This window comes from Trifolium pratense, linkage group LG1 (assembly GCF_020283565.1).
Source record: "Trifolium pratense cultivar HEN17-A07 linkage group LG1, ARS_RC_1.1, whole genome shotgun sequence".
Taxonomy (NCBI): Eukaryota; Viridiplantae; Streptophyta; class Magnoliopsida; order Fabales; family Fabaceae; genus Trifolium; species Trifolium pratense.
In genome coordinates this window covers 8,294,587-8,308,319 of record NC_060059.1, presented here as the reverse complement: position 1 = coordinate 8,308,319, position 13,733 = coordinate 8,294,587, and the positions used below count along the sequence as shown (strand labels likewise).

At 36.9% G+C, this 13,733-nt stretch overlaps 2 protein-coding genes across 2 annotated transcripts; both read left to right on the top strand.

The window, feature by feature from the left end:
• Positions 1-4,320: 4,320 nt before the first annotated feature.
• LOC123887606 lies at positions 4,321-5,139 on the top strand. The gene has a single exon (XM_045936898.1). It carries the CDS (start codon positions 4,321-4,323, stop codon positions 5,137-5,139), a length of 819 nt encoding a protein of 272 aa, XP_045792854.1.
• A 1,895-nt stretch (positions 5,140-7,034) lies between these two features.
• Positions 7,035-8,367, top strand: LOC123887590 (calreticulin-3-like; the record flags this gene model as incomplete). Its single annotated transcript, XM_045936897.1, has 7 exons — positions 7,035-7,121; positions 7,238-7,295; positions 7,384-7,451; positions 7,568-7,660; positions 7,759-7,815; positions 7,911-8,000; positions 8,287-8,367. Coding segments are annotated over 7 exons (519 nt in total), but the record flags the coding sequence as incomplete, so codon positions are not given.
• Positions 8,368-13,733: the final 5,366 nt, after the last annotated feature.

The following is a 13,733-nucleotide window of genomic DNA, read 5'->3' as shown; positions in this document are numbered from 1 at the left end:
AAATAGAAAAAAAAAGGGTATGTTTATTTTTTTGGTTTTGTTAATTTATTTTTTTTTAAAAGAGATTTGGTTTTATTAATTACTACACTACTTCCTCCGTCCCAAATTATAAAGGAAAAAAGCCCATTTTTTTGTCCCAAATGATAAGAGAAAAAATTATTTTCAAGAATGTTTTTCTCTTATTCTCATAAAATTAAATGCAAATTGCATTTAATTTTCTCTCTCTCCCATTTTCTCAATAAACAACAACCAATAATTACCTTTTTTTAATAAGTGTGATTTTTTTATTTTCCCTTATAATTTGGGACGGAGGGAGTATTAATTATTTGTAATTATTTAATTAGATATGCCTAATCATTAATGCTTAGGTGATGACTCACCTAAAAATTTCTATCACTATAGTAACCTACCCATACCCTACCCATTGACATTTCTGGCCGCTATGGCCGTGGCAGTCCTCCATCGCCTGAGAAGAGGCCACCCCTTTCTGCTTCACTACCGTCTCTGTTCCACCACCACCACCACCACCTCTATCTCCAGCGGCGACAGCCCCAATTTCAACTATCTTCCCCCTTCTTTGATCTCCGATCCAACAACCTCCAATTCCAAACACAGCGTGTTGGAGCAATTTGAGAAAAAGTGGAAGCAGTTAGCCTGGAGTTTAGTGGATAGATACGCCGTTGATGGCTTAATCTTATCGGAGACGAGCAAGTCTAGACAAGCTTTTATAGATGACACAACCAAGAAAATCACGGCGTTTTCGGCGCTGCTGCCTACGCATCCGCATCAGCATACACAGCAGGAAATCATCATCTTGGCGGCGTGTGAGAAGCGGAACAACTTTAATAGGTTGGCTAGGTTGTTGAACTTGAATGACTTCCTGGTGAAGCAAGATGAGATAGCAGCCAAGTTGAACAATTACAAACTAACTTTTCTAGCTGAGATCATCTCCGACTTTCCCAATATCCGCCGTCAGACCCCCTTGTCGCCGCTGCCCGATAGAGATGATTTACATCATGAACTGATTTTGTTGAGGGTGAAGGAGTCCAGGTCCAACTTAAACCCCACCTCCCTGTTCCACACTTTCCAAGTCATGTGTGAAAAGCTGAAAACCTTCAATTGGTTGATGAGGGAGAAGGAGAACATGTCCACCACACTAACTTCTCTCGAAGTTGATTTGCTCTTCAAGATCTTCTCCGAGTCTGTCAAGCCACCACGCCTTTTTGATGGCTGGCCAAACAAGTGGGCTGAATTGTATGAGACTTGGAATGAATTGAAAGATAGACTCATGAGGTTGATAGACAACAATAACAACATCACATTGATGATGCAGCTGAAAATCTTGTCTGAGAGGGTCAACATCTTAAATAGGTTGTTGACATTGAAGGAGATGCTCCTCAAGGAAGATTATCTGTCAGCTGAGTTGACCTACTCCAGAGTAACTTCTCTCGAAGATATCATCAACAGCTTCTCCGACATGCCTCCCCTGCTAGATCAAAAAGAACTTGGCAAGTGGAATGAATTAAATAAAAGACTCTTATGGTTGAGGCTCATCGAGCTCGAAGAAGCCGAGGTTTTTTCCAAAAGGAGCAACAGAGAAGTACTTTTCAAGAAGGGTTCTAGAAGTAAAAGTCAATTGCAGACGCGGACAGAGCCGCCACCTGCCGGGTCTGTTTACTTACACTGGTACAAGCCGCCACAGTCTGCAATTTCAAAACATGCTTCCCTCAGTGCATCAAGAACCTTCCCGCCAGATCCAGAAGGGAATTTATGTTATTATCCTGATGAGTAGAATTTCAATCTTGAGGAACACTCTCTTTTCAACCGTCTCTTATTTTGATCGGTTGAAATTCATGAAGATCCCACTAAATTGAATGTCAGTGCCATTTTTTAGTTGATCCCACGTGAAGTTCAACCAATCAATGAGATAGTGTTGGAAAGAAAGTGTTCCTAGCATTTCTCTTTCAATATTTATCATGTTAATTTTAGTTGATCGTTTATTATGTTGTCTTGCTTGTACATATATTTTATCATGTTGTCTTGCTTATACATTGATGTTTATTGCCCTTTTGTATCCTCACTCAATGTTAATGATGCACTTGTGGCAGCTGGTTTTCTCACTATTTATTGATTTAGACTAGAAATTTGGCTGCAATTTTACTTCTGTGTGTACCCTACTAATGCGCTTGTCAATGAATTCCTGGTGTAATACGTAAATGCTGCCTAATAAAAAGGATTTGTCACAACACTTGCCTCTAAATGTTTGTTTCATCTGGGTTTCTTTGCAACTGTTTCTGTATCATGTCTTAGTATCTAGATATTATTCCATTGCATGTTATTACTGTTCCAGCATGTCTCTTCATCCACAGATTGAGTACGTTTTATGCCGTCTTCCCATAGATTAGTTTTGTTTCCACCTATCTTTTTGTTTATTGACATTCCAACAGATGTGCAAAGTCTTTGATCTCTCTTCTCCCAAATGCAGCCTAGGCCTTGTCCTTGATGATTTGTCCTGTCCTGTCTTTGATCTTAGTGTCATTATTCCTTGTCTCCACCAGCTAAGTTGACTCTGTATGCCTTGATACCATTGAGATTCCCACATTTTTTATAAGTGGCAGGCATCCCTCACCTTAGCATTGGTCCTTCGTTTTTGCTAAATCTATAAGCCCTTGTATGAGGCTAAATGTTGAACGATAAAGAAACAATAAGATGATAAGCTTAGTGTTCTAGAGATGCAAACGTTTTTACAGTGGATACAAATGCTTTAAGTAGCCCTTATTATAGAAAATATGGTAGACTCCCATCCAAGATGATTTCGGCATGTGTGGGTGATACATGAATAGGTACAGATAAGTAGGATAGACCAAATGGAGGACAATTCAATAATTAGAGTTATAGGAAGATTAAGGAAAATAGCAGGTCTGCCATTTTGGACTTGATAATGATAGAATAGATCATTATGGTGTTGTTTGATCCATCCACTAATCTCACCAAGTATACAGCGTGAAGCTAATTTGATTGAGGGTGCCAAGTTCTGTATAAAGGTTGAGCTGGGAAGTAAAAACTAACATTTGAATCTTGAATTAAAAATGTGTCAGAGAAATACAGCACTGGTGGAGTAGATAGCACACATGCACTTTGTTTCACCAACTTATAGGAATCAATCATAACCTGAAAATACTGTGCTTATTATGCACTCCAAATTGTGAAGGTGATTTTTTCATTGTTGATGAAATTTATTGTTTGATTGAGGTTATTCTAACTCAACTAGTCAAGGCGATTGTGTCGACTTGTTAAAAAAAAAAGACGATTGTGTTGATAATATTTATATTTTGTTTTACCTGCATCATCTACATGAAGCAATATCATTGCATATTATTAATGTATTTTGGAAATATTCATTTCTTTTTATATATAGTCTTTAATCTTTATTGCTTTTGGCAGCATACACAAATTTCAAATTGAGGGCTGTTCTGTATATTGCCTGGTAAAAAGGTAGTTTATCAGATACTTTTCTATTTAATTTTAAGGGGAAAAGTTGAATATTATGAAATTTTGTGCACGAAAGTTGCAAGAATTTAAGGCCCTGGATCGCCTGCAGTGTAAAAATGCCACAATTCCAAGTTTTCAATTTCGGTGTTAGATTTGCAAAGCAAGGACTCCAATTATGCAGTATGGATCGGATTTGGATCCTCTCCTTCACTCTCATCTCCATCTCTCTCAATCCTCTCTATCTCTCTCTCTTAATTTCAATCTCTCTTTTCAATAAAAAAATTTAAAATAATAATGAGAGAGAGTGAGATTAAGAGAGAGATAGAGAGGATTGGGAGAGATGGAAAGGAGAGTGAAAGAGAGGATCCAATCACGTTAACTTGATGTTTTGAACACTTTGCGCATGAATGATGGGAATTTGATGTATTTTGTCGTATGAAGTGCTTGTGGGGATCTTTGACATGAACATGCACGTGTAGGATTGACATGATTTATGTATTTTTTTGTATGAAATGTTTGGTACAAAAGTACAGCTCAAGAAATGACCACAAATACAAAGTTGCAAATGTTTGGCTTCCATTTTGTTGCCGTGTTTTTATAGGCTAGGTACCTTCACTTTTTTTTTTTTTGCTACTTTCAAGGGTGCTATTATTTGTACCTTTTTCTTGGTTAAACATGCAATGCTATTATTTGTACCTTTAACTCAAGAAAAGACGCGAGCTACAGTATTTTGTTTTGATTTTTTATTAAAAAAATATTAGTAATGTTTTGGTACCTGATCTCAGCCTGATAAGGTCTCGATGCAATATATTGGTACATTCTTGGATCATGAATTCAGTGGAAGAATCGGTTGCTCAGAGCATTGTATTTCTAGATAATGCCTTGGATGTTTGGACTGAATTGAAAGAAAGATTCTCCTATTGCGATTTCATTCGAATTTCTGAATTACAAGTTGAAATCTATAGTCTCAAGCAAGGTAATCCATCCGTTTATGAATTTTTCACTGCTCTCAAAGTTCTCTGGAAAGAACTTGAAGCTTATCTTCCTGCACCTGTTTGCAATTGTCCAAGAAAATGTATGTGTGTAACTGGTGTTCGCAAAGCAAGAATTCAACATGATTTGCTTGAAACAATTCGTTTTCTTACTGGATTAAATGATAATTTTGATACGGTTAGATCACAAGTTTTGCTTATGGGTCCGTTACCTCCTATAAACAAAGTGTTTTCGATGGTTATTCAATATGAGAGACAATTTGTTGCCACTCATGCTGGTTTAGATATTGAAGATTCCAAAGTTTCAATTAATGCATCTGATAGTAGAAGACCACTAGGTTGTGGAAGGAGTAGCTTTAACCCTCAGTTTAACAAGAAAAAGTATTGCACTTATTGTGGCAAAGATAATCACGTGGTAGAAAACTGCTATAAGAAGCATGGATTTCCCCCAAATTTTGGCAGAAATATTAATGCAAACAACGTTAATGCTGAGGATTCAATGGATAATGATGATGCAAGAAGCACAAAAGGGACTGATTCTTTCACTTTCACCAAGTCTCAATATGAAAAGCTTGTGAATTTGCTCCAATCCAATGCTAGCCTTAATTCTGCAGGTCCCTCTACTCACATAAATGGTGCTTCCATTCCAATTTAGATGGGTTAAATTTGGTGCATATGGTCTATGATAATAGGGAGCTACTTTTGCCAAATGGTTTATACTTTCTAGTGAACCTCCAATTCATTGTTACAGTTTGCAATGAAGTCTTGCCAAATGGTTTATTATAATTTCAAATAATAAAACAAATTAAAAAACATTTGGGCCACAGAGAAATACTTAATTGGGCACAAACCCAAGAAAAAAGTATTTAGGCACACACTCAAATATGATAAAAAGTTAAAATAAAATTTTAATTATCACATCATTCAATCATTTTTTATTTAAATTTTTTTGCACATGTGTGTGTGCCTAAGTAATTTTTTAAATCATGGTTGAGATTATTTATTTGCTCTTTTATATGAGCTGAATTAAATATGCTTATGCTTCTTCCATTATAAATGAACATGAAAATCCCACAACTAAATCAGTAGTTCCCATTTACAAACCCATGGTGAAATTTCAACAATAAAAAGAACCAGCAACACTCGCTATAACTTCTTTTCTCCATTGTTTTGATCAATAAGTATAACAATTATTTACTAATTAAGGACAAAGAGGGGGCACACATCCACAACATGACTGAAGAAATAAATGGCAAGTTTGCGAAAAAATCATTTTACAATGCATGAAAGCGAACGGTTATATAAGAAAAAAAACGAGGAATTCTCACATGTGAATATACCGTCTTTCTCAACCATTTCCAACAATACTAAACCTCGACTGCGCCATTAGAAATAAGTAATTGACATTAGGATGAGTTCGGACATTGTTATCATCATTTCTACCAAAATAAGAAGAAACAAAATTCTACCTCGAATACATTACTAGAGCCAAAATTCCTTAAAACATAATAAACAAGATATTGATTGAAAACTGTACTATGAAGTATGCGATATTTATAGTGTGAGTTGGTAGAATGGCAATCATTTCTTTTCTCTATATTTGACAGTAACTCCTTGGGACATTCCAACAAGTTCCTTCAAAGCATCTCTTCTGGGCCGCGCTACCTTGTTGTTAGGATCAAATAGAAGGACTTCTTCAAATGCCTTTAGAGCAGACACATATTCTTTTTTATTATCATAAATAAGCATCACCGAGATTGTTCCATGCCGTGACATAGCCTGGTTGAATCTTCACAGCTGTCTCAAACTGAGCAATTCCTTTTTCAAGCTTCCCATCACGAACATAGCTGACACCGAGAGCATTGTGAACCTAAAAATAAATATCCCATACTATCTTGATTTTATCTCATACATTTAATATTATAGCTTAGGATTAGTTTCTATAAGAATGTGGCACTGACAAATTCTCTATAGTATAATGTTTGGACCAGATTTATGTGGCACAGACACAAAGAAACTCCATGTCATTGTCTCTTACCAAGGTCAAAATTACCCGCTAAAGAAGGACCTGCAGTGCAGTGTGAAACTGACAAGTTAACTCATTTCTACACATTCATTCTCCTGCCAGATGCAACATACAGTGTTCTGGTTGATAATAGAGAGAGAGAGAGAGAGATTCCAGAAGCATGTATAAGTTATACCGATTGGGATATTCTCCCTTAAAGTGACTTACCTTAAGCAATTTCCGGTCGCAGCCTGCAAACTGGGATGACAGAGAGTACATTGAAGACCCTAATGCTGTCAAACCCGAGGTATTCACAAGTTCTAATCATTCCTTAATGATAAAGGAACACGAGGATGGTAGTTTTAGTCCATTTGTACGGAAAACTGATTTATTTGTTATTGTAGGAATATGATTCAATCCCAGCAGAAATTCCTGATCCAAAGGCTAAAGAGGTTAGTTGAGTAGAAAAGCGGATCTACAAATGCCTCTACAAATATGAGAATTATTTTTAAAGAAAACTTATACATTTTCTTCATCTTAATTAGCCTGATAATTGGGATGAAGACGGAGTTGGAATATGGAAGCGGCCAAAGATACCAAATCCAGCATACAAAGGACCATGGAAACTAAAGGTTTGTTGATCAACTTAGGGGAGCTAGCTATGCAGCTGCAAGAATTTGCTTTTCTATATTTTCTCAGTTTCCTTTCATCAACTATCATCTCTTACTTTCAACCTCTATGTTGACAGAAAATCAAGAATCCTAACTACAAAGGGAAATGGAAAACTCCATGGATAGATAATCCAGGTATGTTGTTCTTTGTCATAATCTTTTGTATATTTTAGACTTTCCTGCACACTAGTAAATGCTTAAATTTCAATTCTCCCTGTCTCAGAAGCTGAAGATGACCCTGATCTGTATGTGCTTCAGCCTATCAAATATGTCGGCATTGAAGTTTGGCAGGTATAATGAATGTGCAATACCAATTTTGGTGATTGCTTTCGCTCTAAGACATGCAGAGCTATTAGGCTGAATGGATGGTCATAGTTGATAAAATTAATGCATATCTTGTGGTTCAGGTTAAAGGCGGTTCAGTATTTGACAACATTTTGATTTGTGATGATCCTGAATATGCAAAACAAGTTGTTGATGAAGTGTTTGCCAATAGGGAGGTGAGTTTTTCGCTTAAACAAGCGTATACAATTCTCCAAAATATGTGTCTTCTCTTAGGGCATATGATAAACTGACCTTCATTTTTGTAGCATCTCAGATTGAAAAAGAGGGTTTTGAGGAAGCAGAGAAATTAAGAAAAGCCCAAGAGGAAGAGGTACATGAACATACACACTATTTCAGTCCACTATCTTTCGTTCTTGAGTCACCTTGTTTCTTTAACAGAATCTAAACTCTTAGTTATATGTGCAGGAGGCTCAAAGAGCAAGAGAAGAAGGTGAAAGGCGGAGAAAGGATAGAGGTTATGATCGACGGGACAGACATAGAGACAGATGTAGAAAGGTTTGTATCATGCATGACTACATTCAATATTTTATTCTTTTCTATTTAATGAATCTTCACTTGCTTTTTGAGGATAAGACAAATAGCATGAATACTAGATCGGAATAAGAGTCATGTTCTAGCATGAATACTAGTTGTGAAGGATGAACCTTGTTTTGAAACATTTGCTGCACTAAGATGATAAATTTATTTGGCAAAAATAATAGCAATTGAATGTATTTGTTCATATGTCTCTGTTGGAACAACGACAAAATTTTCTTACACATATTTTCTCTCCCATTTGCAGCATCGCCGTGATTACATGGATGATTATCATGTAAGTCGTGTTTTCTTCGTTGATTATTCTTTCTAATGATAAGTAGAATAACAGGCATAGATGCCTCATTTACATATTTAATTATAACTTAAGGGAGGTTAGTGTCTATTTTAAAACTAGAGGGGGTGTTTGTTACATTTAGATAAACCTCAGGTGTATTGCTATGCAAGTGTAGTATGTAGCTTTCTACTCACATTGGACAATGTGCATAACCTTCTAGTACTATTTGGACACTCCTCGGTGCAAAAAGGAACTAATGTGAGAGACGAAAATTGGACACTGGTGCAAGAAAAGCTTTCTATAAGGAATTAAGTGCATGCTTCAAATAAAATAAAAAAGGAATTAAATGCAATTTTTATAATCTCAGGGGGTGCAGTTGCACACCCTCAGCTGCATGTGGCTCCGCCATTGGTGGGTGCAGAGATGGCAAAAGGAGTGTTTTTTGGGCTATTAGGGAGGTGTCATGTTAGTGCTGGTGTTGCGGTAAGGGTGGCGAGTAGGGTGCTCGGTGGCGGTGGAGAAGGGGGTAAAGTGAGGGCTAAAGTGGTTGCTTAGCTTGTGTCTGATGAAAGGGTGGTGGCGCTTTTGGGTCAAAAGGAAGCTGCTAAGGATAGAACTGCAATGCATGCTGTTCTGTGGAATTGGTATAATAATAGTATTAACTCTGGATTTGTTATCTTAATTAATGTTTTGTGTGTGATTGAATGTGCAATTTTTTTTGCAAGTTATGAAATTGCCAAGTTATATGGAAAAGCTTTCTTGGTTGAAGTTGAACTGCTCTAAGGGGATATTCTATATAAGCAAATCACTGTTCATTTCTTTGTTTATTAGATGTGATGTAAGAATATTTGTGTTGAATACATTTTGCCGAGAAGAGTCTCTACATTGCCTTTTCTGTTTGATTAAACAATTATCAGTCCACAGCTTCAGCACATGTTCTGAACCAATGTCATGTAAAAAAGAAAGATACAATTCAAATCATATATTCTAGTAGTAAGTAAAAAAGACATCTAGAAATGACATCCACTAGAGCACTGAAGCAAAAATATGTTGGAAGAATTTACAATTTACTCGATGAATATTTGCATTTCATATGATTATACCTTGGAATATTTGCATTTCCTTCCAAGTGAAAAAAGTCAAATCACTAATCACAATATTTTTACCCGATTTTCAGTGGTGCTGACAATTTCCAGTCAAAAGATTACGGGACCAGTGCAGAACTCTTCGAAAAATCCATGCTATATATTCCACATGACACAGAGAATAGAATACTTCGACCCAAGGGCTTTAGAGTTTTGTGTCTCTGCCACCTTGGTCTCTTACAGCTGGATCGCGCCAAAGAATACATCAATGAGGCTGAGAAGGTATTGTTGAAAACTAGAAATTTGAATTTGTTGCAATAACTTTTACTCAAATAAGAATAAGAAGTATTATCCTTGTTTTTCCATCTTTGCAGCTTGAGCCCAACGTTGTCTATGCTTTTCTTAAGGTACCGTCTTCTCTATCTCTCTGTGTGTCTTGGTTCTAACTTCTTTGGTATCTATGTCACACACATGTATACACATATATTTGGCCTAAAACAGCAGACAAATCCACATTGCTTATAGATAGATTAAAGTTATATCTTACGAAGACACTTTTCATTGAGTTCCTAATCAATGTTTTAAGTTGTTTACGACTTATAACTAAGCCCATTTGCTTCTCATTACAGTCATGTTGATAATTTGAATGACATGAAAATTTATATTCATTTGTTTTAATTCAGTACAAAATTTATCTCCAAAAGAATGACAACCAAGGTGCTATTGATCAAATTGAAGCGATGACTACCTGCCTTGACTTTCAACCAGATTTTCTCTCACTTTCAGCCCATGAAGCTGTTGTCTGCAGTGCTTGATCTGTTGCTGTTGCCTCTCTATCAACTATGCTAAATTTATATGCTTCAGGAAAGTCCATGCCAACAGCAGAAGTAACAGTTATACGCACCTTGGTCACTGTCGTATCACAAGAACCGGGTAATGAACAGAAAGTTCTTAAAACATTAAAACACGCCCATACACAAGCATCTGAGCTTGGTCCTTACTGCTTCTTTGGAAAAACTGAAGTCAAACAAGTTATAACTTTACTAGATAGAGCGGGACAGGTATGGAAATGTTCTTTTCTTCGTTACATGGTACCTGCTGCATTAGTCTTTTTCAAACGGGTTAATCTGACTCGATGGATAAAATTAGTTTTATTTTACTATCAAAAGTAATTTGTTGTTAAGTTATAGTATTTTAATGTGAGTTTTGTTGAATATTATCTTGCTCCCATCTTATGTGGATGCAGATGCTAAAGTAAATTTCATCTGGGAACTCTATTAACGATGGCCAAATCAATACAATTGCACCTGACCTTTTCTTCATAGACACTTTCTGTGCTTATGATGTACAAGGAAGGCTAAATGACTTGGGATCACAACTTTTCACAGTCAAAAGTTTTGCCAGTTCAAAGGCTTGTAAGCCTCAGTACCTTCTTCAGAGAGGTCTATATGCCTCACAGGGACTGCAATCTAATCATGAAGTAGCCACCTTTGCTCTAAATGAGTGTCTCTCATCTTTCCTTTCATCGCCAGTTCCAGATTATCGAAATGTTGCTCTTGTCGTTCGCAAGCTTATAGCCATTGCTAGCATTCACAAGGGTGACAAAGATGATGATCAAGTGAACTGTGATTATTCTTTCTAATAATAAGTAGAATAATATAAATAGCATAAAAACCTCAGCACCTAATCAAGTGAAATGTGACACACAACTATAAAAACCCCTACAAATTCAACAACCAGATCTTTTCGGGTATCCAGATCTTTTCATCACAACCACCTGCAACTCCAATTGGAGTGAAATCAAAGATTTTGTAACAAAAAGAGGCGTGACTCCTTCCGACAGACCAGACATTGTATCCCGCGTTTTCAAAATGAAACTTGATGAAATGATGGCAGATTTTAAAAAAAGAGAAACATTTGGCAAGGTCTTTGCAGGTTTGTAAATTTATTTCAATTATATATTTTATTATTAATAATCAATTTTATCTCCAACATTAAAAATTTACATTTGTTAATTTCTCTGTCCATCACATTACAGGGATGTACACAGTAGAGTTTCAAAAAAGAGGGCTTCCACATGCACATATTCTTTTGTTGTTGGAAGGTACAAACAAATTGAATACTACTAAGGATATAGATAAAGTAATATCAGCTGAAATCCCACATCCTGATTTATATCCAAAGTTGCATTCTGTTGTTGCATCCTACATGATACATGGTCCGTGTGGAAGTGGTTATACTCATTCACCTTGCATGAAGGGGATAAGATGTTCCAAATTCTTTCCTAAGAAATTTTTAACAGACACAGTTATAGATCAAGATGGATATCCATGTTACTGTTGGATATAAATTTGGTATTTATCAATTAAATATAATTGGTGGGTCCAATATTTATTTTGGAGGTTATATTATCAAAATAAAACTTTCAAAGTTGGCGTCGAGAACTTCCTATGTCGAAGCAGAAAAGTGTTTCGAGAGCTGCAGAGGATGCGTATAGTTTTGGTTTTACCAGGAGGCTATCGAAGGCGCAAAATCGAATCGAGAGATAGTTGGGCCAAGCCCAAAAAAGAAACAGCGAATGGCCCAAAAGGCCTTGGCGCGCGCTGAAGGAATGAAAGATGAAAGTGGAGAACGTGGTCGACGTGGCAAATGAAGGAACGTCCAGATGATCAAGAAACAGTTACCACTTCGTAGTAGTATATATAGCAGTTTTTCATTCAGAACAAAGGTCACAAAATTTATACAAACATTCTCTCTAAAAATTCTAAGTACTCAGCGATCGAACGAACGGAATTCGAAGGAGAAATGTATGTTTTGTGAACCATCTTTATTTGTAATTGTTTTTCATTCAATGCAATGCAATTTGTTTTCCAGTAATTTGTTCTAAGTCTGAAATCCAGATACTTGCTTGAGAAACTGCTACTTCGAGGCGATTCGAATTAGTTTCTCTTATATGCTTTAACATATTTTAATTTCTAAAGTGTTTGTTTCCTTATTCAAACGAACATTTCAAACAGTTTTCTTAAAGCGAATAAACACAAAATTGTCCTGAGATTTACTAGTTGATCTCGCGAGTTTAAATACTTAAACTAGCGGTTGTTTACCAAATTCCAACGTAAACAAATTGGCACGCCCAGTGGGACGGGTTTTGTGTTTGTTAAAGTTGTGTTTATTTTTATATTGTGGAATAAAAAACTTGTTACTTGCATATAACTCATGATAAGTTAGGTTATGGTTAAAAATACTCAGAGATCTAATCCTAGTAAAACTCCAAGTTCTAGTGCGATGAGTAGTGAAGCAAGTTCGAGTGGTGGAGTCGATCCGCCTCCACAAAGTTTGGTAACATCTGAGTTGGTGAATGTTCCAATATTCTCCAGTCCAACTATTTCGACTGTGCATGATGTTATTCCAACCTTGCCAGTGCCAACTATGGCAATTCCGTCCGTGACTGCTGGTTTTGGACGTTCGAAACCACCATCAGGTCAAGGCTTTATGTACGGGCCTCCCCCCACACTTGGCTTAGGAATGCCAGGTTTCGAACCTGATAGGTATACTTCGTCAAGGGTGACTCCCACACCCTTAACGACTGCATCTGTGCTGTCTTTGAGACAGCAAATGGATGAGAGCAACCATGAAATGGTTAATCTCTTAACACAACAAATGGGTACTGTGTTTAATCCATTAATTCAGAATACCAATGAGAGTTATCAAATGTTGGCATTTCAAATGAGTCGAATTGCAGATTTTTTTGGGACACCCCCACCACCTCCTAGAGTAAATCCCATTACTCCACAAGTAATATTACCTGCAATGTCTTCGACCCCAGTGCAGCAGAGGCCAACCTATGTGGCCACTGAAACAGTTCCTAACCCAACACCTACGCCAGTTGTACAAGAGGAAACTTATTATCCTCACGAGGTTAATCAAATGCCTCAAGTAGTAAATCAAAACCCTCCTGTTATGAACCCAAATCCACAAGTGGTACATCAGAACCCCCCAGTGGTAATGGTTAGGAGGAACCAGGATCCTGACGAGGTAGTGCGAGAGGTGCAAAACAATAACTTGCTTGGCCAACACAATTTGGCTAACATGGTCGAAACGATTTTGGCCCAAAACGGCCTAAACACGGGTTGTCGAAGGCCAAACTTTGTCTCTGCTTTCACTGAATATGTGCTGCAAACTGAGTTACCAAGAGGTTGGAAAGTCCCAAAATACACTAAGTTTGCTGGGGACACTGATGAGTCAACCGTAGAACATATTGCCAGGTATCTAGCTGAGTCTGGGAATTTGGCGAATAATGAAAACTTGCGAATGAAGTATTTTCCTAATTCG

Coding starts and splice junctions, on each gene's coding strand:
- LOC123887606 (XM_045936898.1), top strand. CDS start 4,321: ATGAATTCAGTGGAAGAATCGGTTGCTCAGAGCATTGTATTTCTAGAT.